This window comes from Brettanomyces bruxellensis, chromosome 3 (assembly GCF_011074885.1).
Source record: "Brettanomyces bruxellensis chromosome 3, complete sequence".
In the NCBI taxonomy this organism is placed as follows: Eukaryota; Fungi; Ascomycota; class Pichiomycetes; order Pichiales; family Pichiaceae; genus Brettanomyces; species Brettanomyces bruxellensis.
Window position 1 is genome coordinate 543,487 of NC_054684.1, and position 26,068 is coordinate 569,554.

At 35.8% G+C, this 26,068-nt stretch overlaps 9 protein-coding genes across 9 annotated transcripts; 5 read left to right on the forward strand and 4 right to left on the reverse strand.

Moving 5' to 3' along the window:
• Positions 1-749: 749 nt before the first annotated feature.
• BRETT_000211 (uncharacterized protein) lies at positions 750-1,616 on the reverse strand (the record flags this gene model as incomplete). Its single annotated transcript, XM_041278782.1, has 1 exon — positions 750-1,616. One exon carries the CDS (start codon positions 1,614-1,616, stop codon positions 750-752), a length of 867 nt encoding a protein of 288 aa, XP_041134977.1.
• Positions 1,617-2,149: 533 nt separating this feature from the next.
• THI7 (thiamine transporter thi7) lies at positions 2,150-3,838 on the forward strand (the record flags this gene model as incomplete). The annotated part of the gene is made up of 1 exon (XM_041278783.1): positions 2,150-3,838. The coding sequence occupies one exon, from the start codon at positions 2,150-2,152 to the stop codon at positions 3,836-3,838; it is 1,689 nt and encodes a 562-aa protein (XP_041134978.1).
• A 1,595-nt stretch (positions 3,839-5,433) lies between these two features.
• BRETT_000213 (uncharacterized protein) lies at positions 5,434-6,102 on the forward strand (the record flags this gene model as incomplete). Its single annotated transcript, XM_041278784.1, has 1 exon — positions 5,434-6,102. The coding sequence occupies one exon, from the start codon at positions 5,434-5,436 to the stop codon at positions 6,100-6,102; it is 669 nt and encodes a 222-aa protein (XP_041134979.1).
• A 2,284-nt stretch (positions 6,103-8,386) lies between these two features.
• On the reverse strand, positions 8,387-10,480 carry BRETT_000214 (uncharacterized protein; the record flags this gene model as incomplete). The annotated part of the gene is made up of 1 exon (XM_041278785.1): positions 8,387-10,480. One exon carries the CDS (start codon positions 10,478-10,480, stop codon positions 8,387-8,389), a length of 2,094 nt encoding a protein of 697 aa, XP_041134980.1.
• Positions 10,481-10,828: 348 nt separating this feature from the next.
• Positions 10,829-12,574, reverse strand: BRETT_000215 (uncharacterized protein; the record flags this gene model as incomplete). Its single annotated transcript, XM_041278786.1, has 1 exon — positions 10,829-12,574. One exon carries the CDS (start codon positions 12,572-12,574, stop codon positions 10,829-10,831), a length of 1,746 nt encoding a protein of 581 aa, XP_041134981.1.
• A 716-nt stretch (positions 12,575-13,290) lies between these two features.
• On the forward strand, positions 13,291-13,572 carry BRETT_000216 (uncharacterized protein; the record flags this gene model as incomplete). Its single annotated transcript, XM_041278787.1, has 1 exon — positions 13,291-13,572. The coding sequence occupies one exon, from the start codon at positions 13,291-13,293 to the stop codon at positions 13,570-13,572; it is 282 nt and encodes a 93-aa protein (XP_041134982.1).
• Positions 13,573-18,920: 5,348 nt separating this feature from the next.
• On the forward strand, positions 18,921-19,343 carry BRETT_000217 (uncharacterized protein; the record flags this gene model as incomplete). Its single annotated transcript, XM_041278788.1, has 1 exon — positions 18,921-19,343. One exon carries the CDS (start codon positions 18,921-18,923, stop codon positions 19,341-19,343), a length of 423 nt encoding a protein of 140 aa, XP_041134983.1.
• Positions 19,344-20,556: 1,213 nt separating this feature from the next.
• Positions 20,557-22,056, reverse strand: BRETT_000218 (uncharacterized protein; the record flags this gene model as incomplete). The annotated part of the gene is made up of 1 exon (XM_041278789.1): positions 20,557-22,056. One exon carries the CDS (start codon positions 22,054-22,056, stop codon positions 20,557-20,559), a length of 1,500 nt encoding a protein of 499 aa, XP_041134984.1.
• A 1,109-nt stretch (positions 22,057-23,165) lies between these two features.
• On the forward strand, positions 23,166-24,806 carry BRETT_000219 (uncharacterized protein; the record flags this gene model as incomplete). The annotated part of the gene is made up of 1 exon (XM_041278790.1): positions 23,166-24,806. One exon carries the CDS (start codon positions 23,166-23,168, stop codon positions 24,804-24,806), a length of 1,641 nt encoding a protein of 546 aa, XP_041134985.1.
• Between the last annotated feature and the right edge of the window lie 1,262 nt (positions 24,807-26,068).

Below are 26,068 nucleotides of genomic sequence, written 5' to 3' on the forward strand. Positions count from 1 at the left end.
TTGAACAATATTTTTGTTTAAAATCTGAAAAATATACCTTTACGTAATATGCGAGTCGACAGTCGCGTCTACATAAGGCTGCTTAGTCCTGTTTATGCACAAGGAAACCGCGCTGATAAGGATTAAAGGTATTTAAGCATGTGCATTTCCCCCTTTTTATCCTGTTCATTCTACCTTCTTACTTAGTTCTTTCACTTTTATACTTTTCCTTTCTTTAGTCTTAAAACACTCGATACTAGTTATAACAAAAACTTCATAAAGTAATCGGCGTCACACTTAAACCAATTAAATGAATTATTACAAATGTACTGATTTCTTTTCTGTACTGAAGGACGTGCTGCTGGGAACGTCCAGTGCCATTCTAGTTTTTATATATTGGCGGACAACATGCGATCACTTTGTCAGTAGTTTTTCTATCTAAATGTATGTTCAGTATATTTTTTTTCAGCACAAACACTTCCCCTTCATTTTATTCTTGTTCTCTTTTCTTACCTTCTATTTATCTCTTCTATTTCTAGTATTGGAAACAATATCTATTCTAAAAATTACTATTACAATGATTAACAGGTAAAAATTTAACATAAGGAAACCAATTAGCATTATTTCAATTGCTTTATGCGTTGAGTATTTGAATCGTGTAGGGTCACCACTTAGTGAAAATGAAATACTAAAATTATTATGAGTGATTGTCATTGAGTACGAGGATGCAAATTACACTTCGAAAGAAATTATATTACATTTGCTCTTAATTAATTGGAAATCTTGTTATCTATGGGATATATTGTTGGATCCCAGCAGAAACATATATTTTCCTCTCCATGATCCATGCTAACGAGTTCCTTTTGAGTTAGACTAAAATCAAACACATCATAATTTAGTCGCATTCTGGATACGTGTGTCGTTTTTGGAATCGGAATAAACCCTTGCTCCAAAGACCAGCGAAGTAGTATTTGAGCAGTGCATTTATGATATTTTTTGGCAAGAAGCTTTAGGTTAACATCATTCAATTTATTTCCTTGCGTCAACGGTGAGTATGCCTCAACAGTTAAATTAAATTTCCGGCAAAATTGAACAAGCTCTTTCCTTGTAAGCCAAGGATGAATCTCCAACTGGTTTACAGATGGAATAATTCGTAAATCAGGGTAGGACAAAAGCTCTTTCAAATGATCTATACCATAATTCGAAACACCAATGCTCTTAACAGAACCTTCTTCCACTGCCTCTTGCAAAGCAATCCATGTTCCGTGCCTTCTTTTGTAATCAGACTGTGGTGAATGTATTAAAATAAGATCAATATATCCAATGCATTCTACATTTCTAAGAGATTTTTTGATCACAGCTTTTGACTTTAAATATCCATGATCTTTGTCATCTATCTTTGTAGTGAAAAATACATCGCTTCTTTTGTGATATATTTTATCCTCTTCCAACCATTTATGAATACCCTTCGCTATTCCTTTCTCGTTACCATAGTATTCAGCAGAATCAATTAGACGATAACCCGCTTTTAATGCATTGTACACAAGATCTGGAGCAGATTCTTCAGCGATCGGCCAGGTGCCAAATCCAATTACCGGAATAGTGTTCCCTGAATTGAGCTTTATTCGCTTTTCCATCTAATCCTGGTAAATGCTATTTTACTTTCAATCTTACTTTTAAATGAGAATCTGAGCGATATTCTACGTTTAAGATCATAGTTTATTTAAATTTATTTTATCGTTCAGAGGAAACCTCTCTTCCTTTTGCCAGATTTAGCCTAATAATCGCATATTATTCCGTTCGATGGCCAGCTTCTGAAGATCGAGGGAAAAACTTTCCCAACAATGCTAATTTAAATTTTTCTTTTATAATTATGCGGCTGAGTTGCAACGAAGAACTTTTTCGTGGGATACATTTTAAACTTCATTGTTTTTTTTTTTTTTTTATCACAAACTGCGTAGGCCAATTTCGATTTGTTCCCCGCCGCGCAATCGCACAAAATTTATCGAACTGTATTTAAGGCGCTACAACTGCTTATCACCGAATGCTGATAATCTGGACCGTTTTTTTTCTTGTTATTTCCTTATTAAGTATTCATCGGTGAAACAAATTAACTGACGTAGTAGTACCCCCATATACTACTACTTATAGCCCTATTAAGAACTTAAATATGAGCCAGGAAAACGAAGAGACTTGTGATAACAGAGGAACTTTTAAAAAATGGTTTTCATTTCTAGAAGTTCCACATAAAGGTGAAGAGAAGCCATCCTTTCTAAGAAATGATGATTTATTACCCATCAGAAAAGAAGACCAAACTTGGGGGTTCTGGTCCAATTTTGCGTATTGGGGAATTCTTTCATTCAACGTAGGAACATGGATGGCGGCAAGTAGTGCTCTTACCTACGGTCTTAGCTATGCAGATATTATTGGAGCATTCATTTTGGGGGATGTTGTGACAATAATCTTTACGCTAGCAAATTCGTATCCTGGATGTGATTGGAAAGTTGGCTATACTGTTACTCAAAGACTTGTGTTTGGCATCTATGGTTCGGCTATTGGTGTTTGTGTCAGGGTTCTTGTTTCTATTGTGAATTACGGTTCTACGGCATGGGTTGGCGGTTTATGTGTTAATATTGTTCTTGATTCTTGGTCAGATAAGTATCTCAATATGAAGAACACGCTCCCTTCAAATGTGAACATGACTTCAAAGGAACTTATTGGTTTTGCAATATTTCATCTAATTACGATTTTCTTTTACTTTATGAAGCCAAGGAAGATGAACTATGTTTTGATATGGTCATGTGCTGCTTGTGGTATCAGTATGCTTGGTATGGTGATTTATCTCTGTACTAAAGCAGGAGGAGCTGGTTCATCCTTTTCCGCACCTGCAACAATTCATGGCTCACAATGGAGTTGGATGTTTTGTTATATGATATCCTATTGGTTTGGCTCCGTCTCTCCTGGATCGACAAACCAAAGTGACTACTCTAGGTTTTCTAGTAACAAGACAGGCCTTTGGTTGGGAACTATAATTGCTTTGTTAATTCCTACAACAATCGTTCCAATATTTGGTGTTTTGGGCGCTTCTGCTTCTAAGCAACTTTATGACCAGAATTGCTGGATGCCCACTGATATTTTAGAGCATTGGATGAATGATGGTTACTCTTCAGGTGCAAGGGCGGCTTCATTTTTTTGCGGATTATCATTCATGTTTACTCAGATAGGTTATGCAATTAATGCATGTGGGTTTGCGGCAGGTATGGATTTGTCCGGTTTGCTTCCAAAGTATATAAACATTATTCGGGGAGCAATATTTACTGCCTTACTTTCCTGGGCTGTACAACCGTGGAACTTTTATAATTCCAACTCTACATTTCTAACGGTTGTATCCTCGTTTGGTGTTATTATGACTCCAATTATTTCAGTCATGATAGCAGATAATTTCTTGGTTCACAAGAGGAGGTACGCTATCAGTGAGGTTTTTAAATTGAAGGGAGAATATTATTACAGTTATGGCTTCAATTGGAGAGCCATCATAGCTTCAATTTGTGGAATTGCACCAGGAATTCCAGGAATTATCTGGCAAGTTGATCAAGATGCTTTTAACGATAATGGAATTGTCAATTTTTACTATGCTGATTCCTTTACGTCATTTGCAATTTCCTTTTTTTTGTATTGGGTACTATGTATTTTGTTTCCTTTCAAAATTGGTAAAGAGCAAGACGAAGAAGATTACTATGGCTCTTTTACCAAAGAGGTTGCCATAAAAAAAGGAATGATACCTTATGATGATTCTAAGGATATCAGTTTTACCGACGTTGAGCCAATAGACAGGAAGAAGAATACGCACAAAAGTTAATCGTGCTTTTTTATTTCAATTTTTATTTTTTCTTTCTTTCTCTAGTGTACTCCACCATCGGGACATTGGTGGTTGGATGCTCGAGAAAGATGTTTAATAATAATACTCATAGACGGATTACTAATGCTTTTATGTGGCGGTGTAAGGGGATTGTTGAAGTATAAAATTTAAAAACTTAATTTCATGCTTCTCTTTTTCTTATGTATTAAAACGAAATCATACGCAATTTGATGAAGAGTGATGAACACAGGGTATACAACTAATAGAGATATCACTGGACATGAGAGTATAGTTGAATATATGTAATAATGGAATCGTGACTGCGTACAGATTTTGCAAAAAATAATAGATCAAACATTAATTGAATTCTAAACATAGGAGTGAACATTCAAAATATATATACAACAAGTAACAAAGTGTTCTTCAAGATTGATTCATAAATTTGCTTTGCTCTTTTAATTTTTCGTTATTTGGTTCATCAAAAGTATAATTACAGACCTCTTCTTTTGTGCTTCATCTGGATAGTCGTATTGTACATTCGTATTAATTTTCATTTTAAGAATATTAATATCATCTATGGTTTTTTTTAACCAGTCCCTACAAGATAGAATGCAAGAAGGTGGTCAATTATACCTTTTCAAGAAAGATACTGCTCTGGAATAATTTCTAAGAAAGTACTTTGCCTATACCTTGATCAAGACAGAAAATATGTTTTGGCGGCATCCAAAGCGATACTGAAGGCATTTTATTTATGTCCAGTTCCTGGTGAGAGTGTGAAGATTAGCAAATATATTGAATATTTTGCTGATAAAAATATGGATTGTTTTTCCTTAACTATCAAGGAAATTAATTCTTCAAAATAGAAAAATCGCTTGAGAAATATTTAATGTCAGATTTGATCATTTCAGAAGCAAAGAATACACCAAATTTCTTAAAGACATCTCCATCAAAGCTAGCCAATACGATTACGCCAAAATAATGGCATTTTTATGGGAAAATGACTTCCTACGTCTGAAATGGGTTGAACGTGGGTTAAATTACTCATACATTGCTTCAGAGTCACCAGAAAAATACCAATTTGTCCGGCACGAAGAAATGGTTGCTTTTGGAAAAGTGAGTGAGTGAACAGACCACTTCCAGCCGAAAAGAGATCAATCTGAGATTGAAAATGGTTATCTATCATGAATATCAAGTTTTCGAATGCTGTAATAAATATGCTTGATCAATAAATTTGTTGGGATTATGACTCCGAGGACTATTTTTTTAATTATACGCTGAAAAGAAATTTATGACATTGTGAGTACAAAAAGAGGAGTCTAATAATAATAATAAATAATAAATATAAATTAAATTTTATCCCACGTAGTACATTCGTGTATATCTGCGTGTCGGAGCTTTGTTTGACGGATACGAGATACACGGGATGATTAAGTGGTGCGTACAAATTAAAGTTGCTCCGAATTTTTTAGGAAATTGTGAAAAATCCCTGTTGATTACCTCTCTTTTCCGTACGATATAAAAATGCAGCTTAAGTTGATTCTACCTTAAGAAAATAAAATTTGATATACATATTTAACAGCCAATAACGATCTGGAATGAAATTTACAGAGCAACTTCTTGCAAAGCATAGAAAGCATTTCGAGAGGGCAACACAGCATCCACTTGTTAAACAATTATGTGCAGGTACCCTCTCGGACAAAATTCTTTGTATATATGTCTCACAGGATCTCAAATACTTTTATGATTGTGGAAAGGCCATGCTTAAAACTGCCTACTTATGTCCTGATGCAAAAGATGTTGTGACATTTAACAAACAGTTGGGCTTTTTCGCTAATGATGAGCATGATTACTTTGGGGAGACAATTAATTACTGCGTAAAGCATGATCCATCTTTGAAAAAGTATTTAAAAGCAGATTTTATTCTTCCAGAAGTTAGAAATTATATGGCATATATTAAAAGAATTTCCTCAAGAATTGATGACTTCAATTATGGACAAATGGTAACATTCATCTGGGCTAACGAAAAGATTTATCTTCAATGGGCCCAAAATGCTCTAAACATACCGGATTCCATCCCTGAAGATTTACACTGGCGATTTAAGCAATGGATAACTCTTCATAGTGGAAATGCATTTGAACAATGGGTTGAATTCTTGGAAGGTCAGGTGAACAAGTACGGTAGAATAAGCGAAATTGAACCAATTTTTCTTAAGGTTACCGATTTAGAATTTGGGTTCTTTGAGGGGTGTTATACATGCAAGTGAAGGAAATTGATTCCTATGTATGAACTTTTCATGGGGAAATTTGTTTTCTCAACTTCATTTATAAATATCATTTCTTTCACTGATAGATTTTAAAGTGATCAAGTAATAGATGTATCGACAGTCGCGTCTACGTAATGCTGCACCGCCTTAATAATGCGCAAGAAAAGCTTGTTCATAGGGATTAAAAGTAGCTGAGCATGGGCATTTCCTTTTTTTATTAAGTTCATTTTACCTTCTTACTTAGTTCTTTTACTTTCATAGTTTTACTTTCTTTAGCCTTAAAAACACGCAATACTAGTTATAACATAAACCTCATAAAGTAATGGGCGTCACACTTAAATCAAATAACTAAAACATTACAGATCACGTATTATTATAGACGCGACTGTCGACGTATCTATTATAGATCAATACATATAAACAAAATTCTGATAAATAGATGAAAAGTTACCTGAGCTCCCCCCAATTTCTAAATCATGCTAAATGAATTGAGTATTCAAGATCAGCACCGAAAATAATAGTATTTAAGAAATTGAAGTACTTTGTTAGGTTACAGTAAGAAGCTTAATGAATTTCCTTGCCGTTGCTTTCTACGTTAGGTCATTCCAGTTTCCGTCTTCCAACACTTATATGATATGTTGCTCCTAAATTACTTTTTATTAAATTGATAAAAACAGATCAAATCACGCAGCATTTGACGCCGCATTAGCTTGCTTGGGGGTGAGCTATTGGCCAAAATACTTGTCAAAAATTGGGGAAACTTTGACAGGTTTCAAAAGCGTCTGAAGAGATCTATGAAATATAATTTCTGGAATAAAAATTGATAAAACAAAACGCATCAGTATGTTGAAAATGCTTCATAAATTGGGACTAAAAGCAGACTCGTGTTTTGATACGTGAGAATAATAGAAGGACTCTGAAAATATGAAAAAAAAAAAAAAGGAGCTTCAAGGTAGTATAAAAAAGTGAATATTGGGCGTAAAGATATTCATTGCATATATGATTCAGTTTAAATGTCAAACCTAGAAGAATAAAAATCATTCTCAAGTGACGGAATCACGCCAAACGTTTCTCAGAAAGCTGAACAAGCAGCCTCATTGAGATACGATATTCTAAGTTACCTATATTTAGTTGTATGTTAGTACACATTCCCATAGTATTGTAGGGTGGCCAAATTCATGGGTCAATCCACTCACTCCATATGAAGTGCTCATATATGCTAAGACTGTAAAGTACCTGATATGTCTGTCCCAGTATACACCCAGGAAATTTATGTCTAAGTGTAATGCCAAGCCTTAACCACCCTATACAAAAGCACAATGACATAAATAAATTGCATTTTCTTTGCGCTAGTCCTAACTAGATCAAGTTCTGCCGTGTTATCTCAGCCATGCCCCAAATATTTCCAGGGAAAATGGCACCGGCAATGCAAGGAGAAAGATGAGAATCAATTCAAATATTTAAGTTTTCACTTTTCAATCCTTAAATGATGTAAATATTGATAAAATCGTAAAAGTAATTTAAAAAAAAAAGTTTCCAACCCCAACTCTGAAGCATCTTCTATTGATATTGAACTTCGAAGACTGTTTAAAATGCAATTTTCTTCCACTGGCACTAATACTGCTCACATCTTGCCTGAATTTTGGAAACTTTTCCTCAAAAAAAGTTTTGATGATTTATCACATTTCAGTAATTAGACTTCTTTTGTGATTAAAGTAAGCCCCTAAAGTTAGAAGAAAATGGACATTTACACCGTTATATACTTCAAATTTTTTTTCGTTTATCAGATATGAATTGAATTGCATTCTCCGCGTGGGCATTTGTGCTTTTGAAATTTGAGGAACTGAGTAAAAGCGTGGGATATTTGGATCTGACTCATCTTCAGATAAGATGATGTCCGAAAAAAAAAATTCGCATTGCTACTTTTTTAACTTTTTCTTTTCATTTTATCATTATTGTTTACAGGAAAAGCAGAAATTGTTCATGCGTTAACTGATTGAGCAGAATTATACTTTCGAGCACTTGAGCCGACAATAAAACATAAAGATAGACACTTCAATTGAAATTGCAAAGAGCCTTATATATTTTGCGAAGTAGAACGAACAACACTACCACCAGTATATTATAGGTGGCTTTTTGCAGTATATTAAGATCTTTCGCCGAAATGTAAAATTGTTATTATACATTTAAATTAAATAAAAACACAAATCACATTTATAATTTTCAAAAGTAATGCTGGTGATGTTTGTATAGCCCAAAGCTTAAAATGCAAATGTTCACCCCCTTATTGTTGGAAATCGAAGTCAAATGTGTTGACGTCCATTGAATCAAAATAGTTGAGCCCATTGAACTCATTCGGATTAATTACATTGAGACAATCTTCGTACTCTCCAATACCATAACCCACTATGCTCTTTTGTGTTAATGTTTCGTCAAACGAGTCCATACTAGGGAGATAACTACATGGACATCCACTTTTGTCCGTAAATTCTTTCTTTCGAGCAGAACTACTGAGACAACATGCACACCGACGGCATATTATGGTGTCATATTTTTTCGTCTCGGCTAAAGGTAAAGACTTCTGAACTGACTTAACATAGTGATCCCAAATATTATTGGAATCATTGACATCGACACCCCATCGTCTCGATAGGGCAAAAAGAATGCATATATCCTTGATTGCGGTGTCCCACACCAATGCACATCCGTTTAATGCTTTAATAAACTCGTTAAACCGTACACGAGCACTTTTATGTAGTGTCTTATCCTTGTATGCCAATAGGAAAAGTTCAAAATGCGCACATTGAAAAATCAGATACGGAACAAAGTAGGGAGAATTCTCAAATCCAATATGAGTTCTGTATTGCTGAATAATTTTGGAAGCACAATTTGAATGATTAACCATAATTTCAAGGATCTTTGTGGGATTCTGGACCAAATATGATCTATGAAGGAGCATAATGATAAGATGAAAAGAAAAATGCAAAATAAGAATCCTTCTATCCGTTGTATTAGCTCCAATTTGAACTTCACTAGGAAATGAGTTGAAGAGTGCCCTTAAACTATCGAGACCCTGTTTAAGAAGCATTCTTTTGTGTGATTCGTGTAAATAGTCGGCCTTAAATGAGTATATCTGTTGTGTAATCCTATCATGAATATACCAAAGGCGCGAATGGAGCGAAAATGTGAGCTCGCTGATGTAGCGATCATAAAGCTTGGGTTCTATAGTACCGTTTGGTGTACATTCTTGACGATTGAGTAATGGAACATAAAATGGCATAGTAATTCGGAAATATTGAATACGACATCCTCTTCCTAAAGCGGTCGTTAATATACGATCTTGCATCACTATAGACCAGAATAGACTAATTCTAGTAGGCGAAACGCTAACAAGATTGTCAGCCATCAACGATAATGGTTGAAAGCCAGCGCTTCTACCGGTTCTAAGATGAAGTCCCATATACTGAGCCTCTGCTGAGCACATTGCATTGTACATCCACGATGAATGTTCATCACCTGTTCCAAATTTTATACATGATATAATCAAAAGGGCCTGTAATGTGTTTCGACCAATATGGTCCCTGCATGACCTTAATATATCAGATTCTGCAAGGTCAAGAAAACTGGCCGAAACGTCCTTTTTTCCCGGAATATATGCAAAAGAATATGCAAATATTGAACAAAGAAGGCAATGCTTATCTAGGTCCGGTGATGGATACGGCCAGCTTTCTGCTTCGTTTAATGAGAGCATTGATGTGTAAAAATATGATGCAAAATTAAGCCTAAAAATCGCAAAAAGCCTCTTCCTAAGTTCTAAAGACATAAAACTCAAATTAAAATTGCTTGTCGGTTCACAGCTAGTATCTGCCATCACGTCAGAGAAAGTGAATGCAGGTGGAATGGTTTTCTGAATACTCTGTTTTCCCGAGAGTGGGCCGTAGAATACAGCCCCATCTCCCTCATTTGTGACCCTCCATGCGGTTGAAACAATGTCTTCAAGTGCATCTGTATTGACCTTGAGGCCCTTTGTGCGTTTGAGTTGAGAAACATCATTGTTTTCTGTTAGTTTTGGGGGACCAGGCAAGTACTCTTGTAAGTCAAAGTCAGCAAGCTCAGGGCGTGACTTCATCAAACTCAACATATGCTGCTCCAGTGCATCCATCTTCAACTCCAAAAAGTCGATCTCCGCAGAATCATACTTCTTTTTCCGCCGATCTATCGTAAAATCATATGTGCATTGGGAGCCAACGCCATGCTTTTTGCACATGGAACATGGCTGATTACCATCACATTTGCGCTTCCGTTTTTTGCAAAAAAGACAAGCAGTTGACTGAAGCTTTGACTTTCTCTGTCTCTTCCCGTGCTTTTCCTTAGCCATTGTTAAATCCTTCACTGCTATATACCGAGTTAGCGATCTTCAAAAGTAGAGAAAGTTATCTTAACTTAATCAAGATCCGCTTCAATAATTTTTAGACTATTATGTAAGGATGTGAGCATCACCCAGTTTCGCTAAAATCGATCAATGTCAAAAGCAGAGCTTTTTTCTGTAGTGTAGTTACACTATTAGGAGAAAAAAAAATATCTATATAGAGAAATAGGCACTCTATCAAAAAAAGGTTATACTTAAAAAATATTATACGATTGTTGAAAATAGCACTGGTTTAACAATGCGGAAAGAATGCAAGCAACGAAGTCAATTTCACTGAACATTTGACTAAACTTCATACTAGATATTCAAATCTTTTTCGAAGATATAGCCTCCTCCTTGGCTATTGCCGGATTCCAAACTTTGGATATTTGTATCCTCTTCTGATATCGCAGCATTACTACGTCGTAAAAAAATGCCATGATCCTCGGCTAAAGTAAGCAATCTCTGGGCACGACCAGTTGAACGTTTCCAAGATGCCCCGTGAGCATTCAAGACATCTATGCAACATTGAAGAAGCGGCAAATGGGTTGGGCATACCCGTTTGTTTTGAAAGCATAACACTAAGTGCACAATGCCCGCCATATAAATAAGAAAGCCAAAGTATCCGGGTATTTTCAAAATGTATCCGAAATTTAAAAGTAAGTCACACAACTTCGTCAACCGGATTGCTGCAGTAATACATCTGCTCGTCGCAGCTGTCTCCGAGTGCCCAATAAAGCTCTTCTCAAGAATAATTATACAGGCTTCATAGTTCATCTGGAAGCAGACAGCGTTAAAATTGAAATTGCCGTTGCATGTCTGATCATCCACGAGTAATAATCCTGATGGAAAGGCCTCTTTCAACCTTTTCAACGACTCTTCAGCTGTGTGTAGTAATTTTGTTCTCTCTTGTGTATCACCCAAATCTGATTGAACTGAAAATATTTGATCTGTAAATCGGTCGAGAATGTACCATAATCTTGATGTAGTACTAAAGCATAATTCCTCTATGTATACATCTCCTTCATCCGGACTATGCTGTACCTTGTAAAATGGCGAAATTATTCGTTTGAAATGAATGCAGGCAGGAACCCCCAAATAGTTCGTGACAATTCTATCTTGTGTGCAAACAGACCAAAGAACTGCCGATTGATATGAATCTATTTGAGGAGCAAATTTTGCAGCCGATCGGTTGGAGGAATCATAAGAAATATGTAAACCCATATGTTGAGTTAAAGAGCACGCCATAGATATAAATAAGTAAGACATTGAGTCAGATCCCCCGCCAAATTCGTAGCATGATAGAACAAGTAGGGCCTGAATAATGTCTAAATCCAATGTCTGATTAGAGGCTGATATGACAAGGTCAGAGGCATCCTTAATAAGCGACCGGCCCATTTTCCGTAAATCTTGATCTTTTGAGAAAAGACATCCATATCCACACACTGCAAGCATTAATGATCTGTATGTCGGTTTAAGGGAGGATATAGCTCTTCGCTTACGTAATAGTGGAACTGCATACTTCAAACAGTATAAGGTATCCGGGCAATTCTCCTCGCAGAGTGTCAACAACTCGTCAGATGATTCCAGATATTTGAAAGAATATGGCATATTTCCTGCTTCATCATAACAATATTCGGTTTCAACTTCCCGTTGTCCTTCGGTATTTGTATTATCATCCTCCTCATCATATCCATCGTCAATGTCCATTTCCTCAAATTTCGCCACTAGATTACAGAATCTATTTTGAGCTATTCCAGACTCGCCAGCTTGCTGATCAAAATTCTGAGATTCAGTTTGTTGTAGACGTACCAACCACTCGGGATCATACTTTCTGATCAAAGTCTCAAGCTTCTTTATTCGTTTTTCAAGATACACAATGTAATCACCATTGTATTTTCTTCTCCTCCGATCACTCTCAGATGTATAAATGCATGTTCTGTTAGCATGTAAACAGTTAGAGCATAATGGTAATTTCCCATCACAATTTGTGAGTCCCAGAAATTTGCATGCAGTGCATACAGTTGAAATACAACTTGCTGATGTTCCCTTCCTTGGGGGCATTTCTTTTTGCTTTCTGCCTAAGAATACGGTATATTTGACGAGTGTTTCTGCTAATAAAATCCTTAAACTTTCTTCAATCCAAAAGTAATCATTGCTGAAAATGTTCAGGATCACACTCTACCATGGCAAATTTACGTTCGACCGCAAAATATGGAACCACGATCCTATCATAACAGAAAGGAACCGCAAACCAAAAATGTGGAAGAAAAATAAATAAAGTTTATATCTAAGAGTGCTAAAAAAAATTTATTAACCGATAACTGTTGTTAGTATGTGCTAATATTTGGTTGAGTTACGTAATCTGGAATGTGAATTTGGTGAACGGATGTGATTCTGATTTGTATGGTGATTGGTCTTTAATACGGATTGAAGAGGAAAGTGAGAAAGGTTAGTTAAACGAAAAGATGGTTGAGAAAAAGGTATTTCTCATTGGTTGATTAAGTAATCAAACAATGAAAATTAAGGAACTCAGGAAACCATCAGAGAAAAGTTTTTTGTTTATAATTAAGGGCTTTGCCACTTCTGTGCAGATGAAATATGCATGATGTAAACGGTCATGTGGAATAACGAAGTTAAGCTAGTTATTAAGGGACCAACCTACTGATATTATTTCTACTACATAGGATTAGTATTAGCTGCTTATTTACGTAATTAGTATATAAAGGAAGCTTTCAATAAATCTCGGATTACAACAGATTTCCAATCTTTATTCCAGAATGTCTTTGTCATTTATTGATAGCAGGGAGAATAGAACTCCACCAACTCAAAGCGAGTGTATTGAGCTCATAAGGATTTTAGAGTTTAATAATGAGGATGTTCAGAAGATCTTCAACACTAAGAATTTTACTGAACCGAAAAGGAATTCTCTTTTCTTTATTTTAAAGTTTAAGAGATGGTTTTGTCAGCAGTTGCATGGTGTTAGAACATCAACGACAGAACAGATTAGGGCGGTTGATATGTTGTTTGATCTGAAGACAGCAGAAGGATTGCCGGTTTAGGCAATCTCGCTTACTTGAAGTAAGGCAGTTAATCTCTTCTTTGATGGTTATATCAGAGAGTAATTTAGAGGTGTAACTGGTTGGAGTATTATTACGACAATGAATGCTTTGTTGAAAAATATTCAGGGCCCAGGATGCATTACCTTTGAAGTGGATGCGTATAACGCATACAAGAATACTACTTCAGGTGAAATTATTGAGATTGTTGAGTTATTACTTTACGATTACAGTGAGCCAATGATTTTGGTTAAGGTTGCAAAGATGCTAGGAAAAGATTTGAGAATTTATTCTTCATGGAGCTAAGGTTTCTAGGATCTATGCAGGATATGCATTGGGCAGATAATGTCAATAACATTAGAATCGTGTTCTATTGTCATAAATGGAGCGCATCCGGAGTTAATGTTAAACTTGAATCGGCTAATAGGATTGTGACCCAAGGTAAAAAGGGTACAAAAAGGGTAGCCAGATGATTCGAAATGGCATTCAAAAAGGATAAAGAAGATGATTTTTTTTTTTTTTGCCGAAAGAATGGTCACTTCAAAAAGGAATGTTCAGAGTACAAGAAATGGAAGGCCAGTAAGGCCAAAGAAGGAGTTCAGTCTTACAGTACTGAGGAAACTCATTGTATGGAAGTAATTGAACTTTCAGAAGGAACAGTGGGTGAACTCCCTAAGGAAGTTTTCTTGTTGGATTCAGGTGCATCATGTCATTCGGTTACAGACGTGAACATACTTGAAGAGGTCAGAACTAGTGCTAAGCGGATAAAGACAGCAAACGGAAGTTCTGAAGTTCAACTTGTTGGTACAGCAAGGTGTGGTAATTTAGTCTTAGAAGATGCAATTTATCTAGAGCACGGTACACATAACTTAGTCTCGTTGTCAAGGCTTTTGAGGAAGGGTTTCAGGATTGTCTGGAATTACGACAAAGCATTGATATACGGAAGAGATGATAAGGTTGTGACTGTTGCCCATGAACGCAATGGTGTTTACGTCATGGATAATCCCGGTTTGGAATTAGTTCTAGAAGTCAGTGTCTCTTCTAAGCATAAGGATTTTCTTGCAAGCGTGCATGCCAGTTATGGCCATGCGTCTGTGAACAAGATGTTAAAGATAGTTGAGTCAATTTCGGAAAAGAAATTCTCTCAGGATCAAATAAGGAAAACTGTACAAGAATGTGAAGTGTGTTTGGGTCAGGTTAATTTGACTCATGGTAAGCAACACTTGGAAGTGGTTAAGAAACCCGGACACGTTCTTTGTGCAGATGTAATTGGTCCAATTAAGGGAAAGTACGGACTTATTGTTACAGATAAGTTCTCAACTTTCATGATCGGGAAGGTTTTGGAGTCAAGGTCTGAAGTGTCTCTAAAAACGATCGAAACAGTAAAGGAATTCATTAGCTTATTAAAGCTAGGAGGTTACAGGCCAATCTTCTTGAGGACAGATAATGAATTTGCAACTAAAGCTTTAGCCGCGTATTACAGGGATATGGAATTGTTGAACAGTTTAATGCTCAATGTAGTTCTTATCAGAATGGGCGTGCAGAACAAAGCGACTGGGATATAGAGACTAGTATAGAGAGACTCATGAAATGGGCACGGAAGCAAATGGACTTATGGACGGAGGTGTTTCGTCATGTGATCTTTCTTCACAGCAGTTTAGCATAATGGAAGAAAGATGGTTGTTCATTTGTTGTGCTGGGTTATATTGAGTTGGATTGTCTAAAGGGTATGTTACCTTTTAGATACAGAATCATTTGCAATCACTATAACAGGACCCAGAAGGTGTAAAAGAATAGTATTGAAGGTATCTTTCTAGGTTATTCTGATAAGAAAGTTTATCTGATACGGATTCTAGAGGTTTGTCTACAGCTGTCAAGTGAGAAGATAATCAGGAATTTGGCATTAAAGTAATGTCAAGAAAGTATTCATTTCAGGAAGGCCTCAGGTGGACTTGAGACCAGATTTGGATAAGGATTACTTGCTCGAAAAGTCGTCAGTTAAAGATGAGGTCCAGCGGGATGTAGATTTCAAACCAATAGAAGGAGAAAGGAAAAATGCGACAATGCGGTTTTAGAAGTCTCAGGTAAGCTGCAGGACATACTCTGCATAAAGAAACTCCCTTATCTCAAAGTAGAAAGGGATTTGCAGAGAAAGCAGTGAGACAAGCATTATCGATGTAACATAGTACATGTATCTTAACTAATTCGGGAAGATCCAAAGGATCAATCTATTAGTTACGGAAGGGAAATATATTGTTCCAGGTACATATAAGGAAGCTATGGAACATAAGGAAGCAGTAAACTGGAAAAAGGCCTGCGATAAGGAAATTCAATCATTCCGGGAAAGCAATGCATTTGAGGTTGTTCTTAAAAGCTCGATACCGAGAAGGGCTAAGGCCATTGATAGTCGTTGGGTTTATAATGTTAAGAAGGAGCCCGATGGTGAAAGGTTCAAGGCCAGAATAGTTGCTAAAGGTTCTAAACAGGAGCATGGAATGGACTATACAGAAACTTATGCACCGGTAATGAAGTTGGATAGTTTTAGGTTTGTCTTGGCATATGCAGCACAGCAGGGCTGGCGGTTAAGACAGTTAGATGCTAAAAACGCATTTTTAAATGGTGATATTGATTGTGAAATCTATCTCCGGCCACCTCCAGGTGTTCACCTAAAGCATGGAACTGTGTGGAAATTAAGGAAAAGTGTTTACGGACTTAAAGCAAACACCAATTGTATAGTATTAGACAATCAGGAAAGTGTTAAAGGAAGGGAAAACCCCTTATTTGCTGCATCTGATAAAGAAGGTTTGAATTATGCATTGAGATGCTTATTCAAAAAGGTTTTCAGATGAAAGACCTTGGTAAGCCAGAAATATTTCTTGGCATGACATTAAATTGTTGCAAGGGCTTTATAAAGTTAACAGCGAAAGGACACTATTGATAGGATATTGGGAAATGTATGAATACGGCTTCCGGAAAGGAAGTTGTTAAACCCGATACCTTTAGCTTGGTTTTGATGGATAAGTAGTCGCCCTGGCTATCGGAAATTAAGGAGTCTGAATACAAATCAATGGTGGGGATGCTATTTCATATTAGAAATACGGTAAAGTCTGACATGACATATCAGGTGTCAAAATTAGCATCCTATAAGGATATATTACAGGAAGTTCACTAAGGAAACACAATGGTTATTATAGTATTTTGGTAAAATAAAAGATGATGAAGGAAGGCATAACAAGGCAAGGATGCAAGGAATTTTAGTTCTTGGATACATCCAAAGAAGTTGCTATTCGTCAATAAGGATCCAAAATAATTAATAAAATGTTTGTGTTTAGTGATGCTGATTGGGGAAAATCAGGAAATGGAAGATCACAATCAGGAGGAGTCGTTACATTCTGTGGTAACATCATTTCATGGCATTCCAGAAAGCAGTCTAGCGTGGCACTTTCTACGGCTGAAAGTGAGCTAATGGCAATAAAGGAAGTAACAAAAACCGGTTTATACTTTTATCAGTTGTTAAACGAGATTGGAATTCCAGTTAACTATGTTAATTTATGTGGAGATAATAAGGCAGCTTTGACTATGAGCAGTCACAACACTCAAAATCATAAGTCGAGGCATATCTCCATATCTTATTTTTTTTCATTAGAGAACTTGTGGAGAAAAGAAAATTTAGATTATGGTATATCCAGTCTGGGGCAAATCCAGCGGATCTTTTAACAAAGAATCTAAGTCCAATTAAGTTGAACAACAGTCTCATTACTATGTTGCAGTGAGAAGGAGAAATCTTAGCGCAAGAAGGAGTGTTGTTAGTATGTGCTAATATTTGGTTGAGTTACGTAATCTGGAATGTGAATTTGGTGAACGGATGTGATTCTGATTTGTATGGTGATTGGTCTTTAATACGGATTGAAGAGGAAAGTGAGAAAGGTTAGTTAAACGAAAAGATGGTTGAGAAAAAGGTATTTCTCATTGGTTGATTAAGTAATCAAACAATGAAAATTAAGGAACTCAGGAAACCATCAGAGAAAAGTTTTTTGTTTATAATTAAGGGCTTTGCCACTTCTGTGCAGATGAAATATGCATGATGTAAACGGTCATGTGGAATAACGAAGTTAAGCTAGTTATTAAGGGACCAACCTACTGATATTATTTCTACTACATAGGATTAGTATTAGCTGCTTATTTACGTAATTAGTATATAAAGGAAGCTTTCAATAAATCTCGGATTACAACAATAACGACCGAGCGCATTCTGAACCTGAATGTTAGGGACGGTTTGTACGAGCGAATATAGCAAGATAAATCACCATATATCGGTAAAGAAGAAATTCCTCGGTTGCTTGAATTATCACAAAGTTCAGCTGATCGATAGGTTCTCTGATAGATAGCCTCGTTATTATTATTTTCTCTTATCTGCTTATGTCTCCAGTTGCACCTTAATATTCTCTGTGAAATATTCGCTTCCCATATATTTATTCACCACCTATACCTCGTCGAATCTTTCTAGAATATTTTTCCCACTGAATAATTCCTCATAAGAATTCCACCCGGCCCGTGGTCTATATAGCTACAATATCTCTTTCCGCGGGATGCCTCTGAGTATTCCATATGAAATAAAATATCGTGAGAAATAATAATATTACTTTACAGAAGATCTTGTTGTACGTGAGATAACAACTTAACGTATTCATGATTAAGTATCACGTACATTATTATGAACACACAGAGATCTCAACAACACACTTTCCTAAAAAGGTAACACAAAAGCAATTTCGTAATTGTTCATTTCATACTTGCTTGAACGTGCAGAAATGTTTTTTTGTTGTTCTACTCCAATGCAAGGCAATTGTAGTTTTGCTTTCAAGCTACGCATATCAATATTATTCTATATTTTATACATTTTCCAAAAATATTATTGAGTTTGCTCTGCACGTTTCTTGAATATAGTATTTTTACAATTTCAGAGAGAACAAAAATGTGTGTTCAGCAAAGTATACGTTGCATTGCCGAGATTGAACAAGTATTCATATAATGTCTGCCGTGGTAACTTGCAGCTTAATGAGATTGACTTTTGTGGCCCAATACCACCTCGCTGAGTACTTCATCTTTGGAATTACTTCTAGGATCGTCAGAGTTGCTTCCGCGTTCGTCCTTAACCAAGCAATTTTAAATTTTGCAAGGTAGTGCTTAAAAGATTGGATTTTTATCTGCTGCATAAGCCTGATCAAAAATATTTCGCGATATATATATATATATATAATGAGCAAACTATTTTATCCAACGATTCCCATCGGATGTATGCGATTTATTTTTTGAAGAATAGCACAATTATATCTTTAAATCAGAAAATTATGGCATTGGGAAAATCGAGAAACGATGATATCATAAATAGCAGGGATGGCGCTTTTGCATTTGATTCCCCTAACTACGGGAATATGCAGATTTCTACTGGCAATGACCTTCCTGGCTATACCATCATTCAAAACTTAGGATTAGTATATGGTACCACAGTTAGAAGCAGGCATGTGGCTGCCAACATTGGTGCAGGGCTTAAAAGTTTGGTAGGCGGGGAATTAAAATCAATAACAAAAAATGTGGTCCAATCGAGAAATCAGGCTTTGGAGAGAATGATCTCTGCTGCGTTAGCTTTGGGAGCGAACGGAATATATGCATTCCGCTTTGACTGTGGATCAATTGGTGAGGGACTTACGGAAATTTGCTGTTATGGTACGGCCGTTATTGCGGAACGATGTGGGAATGGTCACAAACATTAACAATCAAACATATGAACGTATACCGAATATTATGCGAAAGAGGGAAGTCTAGACTTTGATGAAGTACTGATTGAAGGCGGCCATCATGCTGATTATTTATGTTGTAAAGCATTTAGGACATAAGTGATGTCCGTGGATAGTATATACTGATTATATCCACACTTTTGAATTAGCTAAAATATATGGGACATCTTCTTAATTACGTACACGTGTTATGCGGTTAGCTGTAGTTGTTTTTTGTCCAAAAAATATTATGATATTTGTACTGAGGATTCTCTAAATAGATGTTAGCGTTAGTTCAATGTTTAACAATGAAAAAGCATAAGATAAAAAGATTGAAAGAAAATATTGAGTATAAAAAGGAGCAATGGTTAAATAATAAAGTTAAATTTTGATGCTTAAAAACACATATGATTCGATTTTAGAAAGTGCTCCTTTCTTAAAGTTGGTGTTACCAGAGTTATTGTATTACTCAATGTCAATCAATGATCAACAATGATGTCATAGATGAGTCGACAGTCGGGTCTACATAAAATTGCCCTGCCTTATTTATACCCAAGAAAATCTCGCTCATAAGGATTAAAAATATTGAGGCATGTGCATTTCCCCTTTTGTATCCTCTTCAAATTATCTTCTTACTTAATTCTTTTACTTTTATACTTTTCCTTTTTTAGCATTAAAAATACTCAATATTGGTTATAACAAAACTTCATAGAGTAATCGAGGTCACACTTAAAAACAATTAACTAAAATATTACAAAAGAGCATATAACAGATTATTCAGAAAAGAAGGATGTTTTTACTTCGTCTATGCGGGTTCTGCTCATATCATTCATCTCAGTAACAGAAATAGTTCATCTGATAAATTTCATCGCTTGAAATCATTAAAACAGGTTACTTCAGTATATTTTTAAACAGAACGAACCTTCCACACGATAAATGTAAAGTAATAAATGATAAATATACGCCATTAAATGCTTAGCGACACTTACTTGAGAAAAATGCATTGATATCTATGTATTATAAGCTTGATTTTATTAACTTTACGAGGATATCCCAATAAAAGTGAAATTTGATTCAAGAAAAGTGAAGCTTGTTGAGGTTTTGGGTAAAAAATGATACAGAATAAAATGTAATCAGACGATACCTATGCCTATGATGATAATCGCAAAACAAAATAAAGCGAAACTGAACGCAGCAAAATGAATTAAATTTAAGATTTTCTCTTCTCTAATGATTCCATTCGAATCACAGTCTCGTCCTTTTCCTTGTTACTTTGATGTTCGACTTCAGGAATAGTGTAATCAATTTGGCCGTTTTTCTCTGGTACACTTTCTTGGTCGCTGCTGGAAGATATATTTTGAATCATACTCTTCTTTTTCTGGTCTTTCAATTGTAAAAATCTAATGGCCGCAGCCACAAACAAACTAGCGAAAAGAGTTCCAAGCATTGCATAGCAACCAATTCTAAACTTTGGGGCACTACTTGCCTTGTAGAAGATTAAAGGCCACCAGGCATTGACAGCATTTGAAAACATGTTCATCGAGGCAAGAATAATTGCTCTTTCCTCAAGATCATCGTAGCAAAGAACATTGACCCAAGCAAAAAATGTCGACTGTCCAGAAAAGCAGACACCGGAAAGATAATGAGCAGCAAAGACAAAATTTTTGGATAAGGGCTTGCAAAGTAAAAGGATACTTGAAATAAGCAAAATAAAAGCTATCCATATAGCAACATACCAGTGATACCTGGCTCCAGTGAGATCAACATAAAGGGAGGTAAAGAATGTTGAAAAAATACCAACTGCATATATTCCTAAAGGATAATCGTTTCTTTGAGCAATAGTATAGTTTTCGGCCTTAAGCCAAAGTGCAAAAAGGGAATTTATCACGTATGATTCATTTTCTCCACCAAATGCCCAAAGAAGAGAGAATAACCACCAATGCCAGCAGCCAATCACCCTTTTAAAAACTGACAAGTCAAGCTTTGTCTCGGGTTTTTTTGGCAATCTGTCAATGGCCAGTTGTCTTTCCTCTTCATTAAAAATTAATTTGTTGCAGTTCTTTGGAACATCAGGGAAGCAAATAAAACCATAAATACAGATTGGTATGGTAATGATGAAATCAATAATGAACAACCATCTCCACCCAGCAAGCCCGTTCTTACCATCCATATTTTTGTGGATAGCAGTTTGCATGAACCCGGAAAATATGGATCCAACCAATCCAGAACTTGTAAACACAGCCGAACGTTTTGTTAACTCGTAGTCCTTGTACCAATTACCTAGAATATAGTGAGTTCCACTAAATGTTGATGATTCGAATAGGGCCTGAAAGAATCTAATGACACATAATTGTTTGAAGTCCGTCACTTTGTACATTCCAAGAGTCAAAAGTCCCCATGCAAATGAACAAAAACTCATCCAGTACCTAGGTTTGAATTTCAGAAGGGCAATATTGTTTGGAATCATACCAATTGTGTAACCAACTGTGAAGCATGTGTTGACTTTATTGAATTGATAACCCTGCAGATTCAAATCTTCCTTCATACCAGAAACGTAAGCATTCGAGTAGTTTGACCTATCAAGATAGTTAACCCAATAATTTAGGCAGACAAAAGAAAGGACAAACCAGTCGATTTTTTGAAGTAGTTTCCTTTCCTTTGGATCTGGTGTCACACCCCAAATTGCGTGTCTAATTTTATCAGAAAACATTTTCTACTATTTGAATTCTCTATATTCTTAGTATCGATGTATGTTTTATTTATATAGTAATTGTACAAACTGTTTCAGTCAAATAGATTTGCTCTCGGATTTATATCTAGTAAAGTTCTACAACTAGTCAAGTTATCAAGACATCGATTTGCTTTTTAGATGTGTCTATCAGCGATATTGATAAGATTACTTCTGCATCAAGATTATTTTCTTGTTTATTTTACATCCACAAGCATGAAATCAAAAGCACCTGATAACACTATTTCAATTGGGATCAACTTAACCTGGGGTTTTTGTCGGTGGAATTCGCTTTCCGAAGGGATATATACTTTCATAAAATTAATAGGATGTCGTTTTCCGATTTCAAATAATGCACTTTTATCAAATGATGAGATAAGCCGGAATAGAATATATTTTAAAAAGAATACATCTCGAAACTTTTTTATCAGGCAATTTGTCGTTAACAATGATGGATTTGGGTTTCCGAAGAATAATGACGGAGATATATCAATTGTTAATTTCCGTAAATTATGTGATACGTAATAATTAAAACCCGAGAATAATAGACCTGATAAGGAAAATTATACATAATGGAACGCGATATGATATGATAGGGTGATCGAAAAGGAAAATGCGAAATAATTAGCTGTCCAAGTTCGGAAACCAGCTACAAAAATTTGTAATGGATCTGGGTATAAGGCAAAAATTATCGAGGTGAACAATTTCTAAATAGAAAAATATAGAATATGTAATCTTAGAGGATATTTACCACATTCACTTATTCATACAATATTATTGACAAGATTTTGAAAGTGAAGGAGCCTGAAAAATGAATTTCTATTGATTTTACTTTTACAGCAACAGGAATCTTATCTGTAAATGATAAGATATATGTCAAGTTATGATAAGCTAGTTCAATAAGCTAACATCTGTAGGGAATGGATTTCCGACTCACAGGAGTCAATGGCAAGAAATCTAGATAATTCTTAGACCCTTTATATGTCAACATATTTCCCACCCTAACTTCGTCTAATAGCATACTTTTGGTCATCAATAGCAACAATGCACTAGCATTGTGAAAACATTGAGATTCAGACAACAACAAAAAAATGTCATCTAAAGTTATTCAAGATTATGAAGAGATAGGTGCTAAGAAAAGAGCGGACAGAGATTCTAATCTTATCAAGGAGTGGCTAATTCCAGAAAGCAAATTACCAAAGAGTAAAGATGTCCTTAAGTTTCCGGAGGAAAGTGGATACCTAAGTAAAAAGGAAATCGAAGTGACAACATCCTCCGCGCCAAAAATTGTTAACTATATTGCTGAACATAAATGGACTTCGTATGAGGTGACCAGTGCATTTTGCCATAGATCACAAATTGCCCAGCAGCTATGCAACTGTCTCTCCGAAATTTTTTACAAAGAAGCCCTAACCCGGGCACGTGAGCTAGACACTTACTACGAACAGACAGGCAAGCTTAAAGGTCCACTTCATGGTTTACCGATATCTTTAAAGGATAACATTAATGTTAAAAATCATGCATCAACAATTGGAATGGTTGACTTTTGTTTTAATCCAAAAGGTGGCATGAAGCAAAATTCGGCAATTGCAGCCATGCTTTTAGATATGGGTGCAGTTTTTTATTGTAAAACGAACGTACCCGTTGCAATGATGATGCCTGAAACTACAAATCATGTTTATGGTACCACGACAAACCCTTGCAACCGTCTTTTGAGTCCTGGAGGCTCGTCTGGTGGTGCTGCATGTCAAGCCGCACTCAGAGGTTCGTGCATCGAAATCGGAAGTGATATTGGTGGTTCTATTAGAATACCATCTTCATTCACAAATATATATGGACTTCGCCCAACCTACGGAAGATATCCTACATATGGAACTAGATCGGGACTACCTGGTCTTGAATCTGTGCATTCAGTAAATGGTCCATTATGTGCCTCGTTAGAGTCACTCGAATTTTACATGAAGACACTAGCCAATGGAGATCCATCCCAATATGATCCTGGTGTTGCATATAGGCCTTGGCAGCAAATTGACCTTCCAAGTGTCTGTAGCTTTGCTGTGTTGATGGATGATGGTCATATAAAGCCTACTCCACCAATTACGAGAGGTCTGAAGATGGTTACGGAAGCTTTAATAAAGCATGGGCATAAGATTCTTGATTGGAATCCTGCCGAGCACGACAAACTTCAACAACTTATTAGTGATTTCTTTGTGGCAGATGGAGGAAAGCATGTACTCAAAGTTACAGAAGCAACTGGGGAACCATTATATCCTTACATGTCGAATTATGGTACATCTAGCGAAATTTCAGCGGGCAAACTTTGGGATCTTCAGTCCAAAAGAAGTGCCGTGTGCAAAGCGTTTCTTGACCGCTGGATGTCCACTGCTAAAACAACGGGGACTGGACATCCGATAGATGCAATTATTGCACCTGTGACGCCAATGGCGGGTTCCCCACTAGATAAATTTGGGGATTATGTGGGCTATACTTCGGTTTTTAATGCTCTAGATTATTCTGTGGGAATCATACCAGTTTCTCGTGCCAACAAAAGGCTTGATCCTGTGGATAAATCTTTCAAACCACGTAACGCTAGTGAGAAATTCATCTGGGATAATTATGATCCAGAAGAAACGGAAGGTGGTTCCATTAGTGTTCAAATAGCTTGTAGAAGAGGAGAAGAGGAAAAGGTTGTGGCATTGATGAAAATGATTTCAGGTTATTTAGGCAAGTAAATTAAATAAGAAATATTCTGTCTGTATTGGAATTTAACATTTTTGTCATTTCAGATTTCTAAGGAGTCAATTTATACCGTAGTTAATGTTTTTGAATTCACGGATTCTTACAACTTTCCATTCATAATTTTGAAGTCATTTTATTGCTAGTATATTGCATTTTATTTGTATTTGTAATAGTTTACTTAATTGGTTTAAGTGTGACACCGCTTACTTTATGAAGTTTTTGTTATAACTAGTATTGAGTGTTTTTAAGGCTAAAGAAAGGAAAGGTATAAAAGTAAAAAGAACTAAGTAAGAAGGTAAAATGAACTGGATAAAAAGGGAAAATGCACATGTTTAAATACCTCTGATCCTTATGAGCGAGGTTTTCTTGGGCATAAACAAGGCAGGGCAGCTTTATGTAGGCGCGACTCTCGACGCATCTATTACATATATAATTAATTATTTGTATACAAAGTTTCTAAGTGCTTAACTGAAAGGAAATTTGGACCTGTTAAGAAATTTTTTCCTAAAAGTCACGTGTTTGTTTTTTTGACATATTATGACAGTGAAGCAAGTAATGCTAGTTTGGCAAAATTCAAGAGCTTGCTCGGATTTATGTGTGCTTTCCGTCAACTGTTAATGTATTAGAAACTTTTGAACTGTATATTTAGTATAATTTCCCTTTTATTGGTACATTGTTTTGTCTATTATGATTTTTAACTAATATGCTTCGGGAAAAGCCAAATTTAACTGAGGATAAATAGTACACACGATGTCAAAGAACAAATTATTTTATTGTGATTTTCAATATGTATATATTTTTGCACACTCAATTAATTTACAAATACGATATTAAAGCATAACCAAACAAAACGAAGTAACTATATTTATCGAAATTTGCATGCATGCGTACTGTATTGTTCATTGATCAGGCGTAATGCTCATTACTTTACAATTAATGATTTTTCCTGGGTTTTCGGCCGCGTAAAAGTTAAAAAATAAAAAGGAGAGAAATACACAAGAAATTTCTGAGAGTAAAAATAGAAAAAGGATGTTAGAGAAAGACAAGTAATTACTTAAATATCCAAGTCCCACTATGTGAAGCTTTTGGTTTTCAAAACAAGGCTGTGTACTTTTTTAAACGCGACCGTCGACGAATTCAATATAGGGATCATTTTTACGGAAAAATAAGATTCTGGACACGCGTTTTCTCCAACGATTACATTAATTTTGCGATGCACACGTACCAACTACTAGATCTTGAATTCATTGACAGA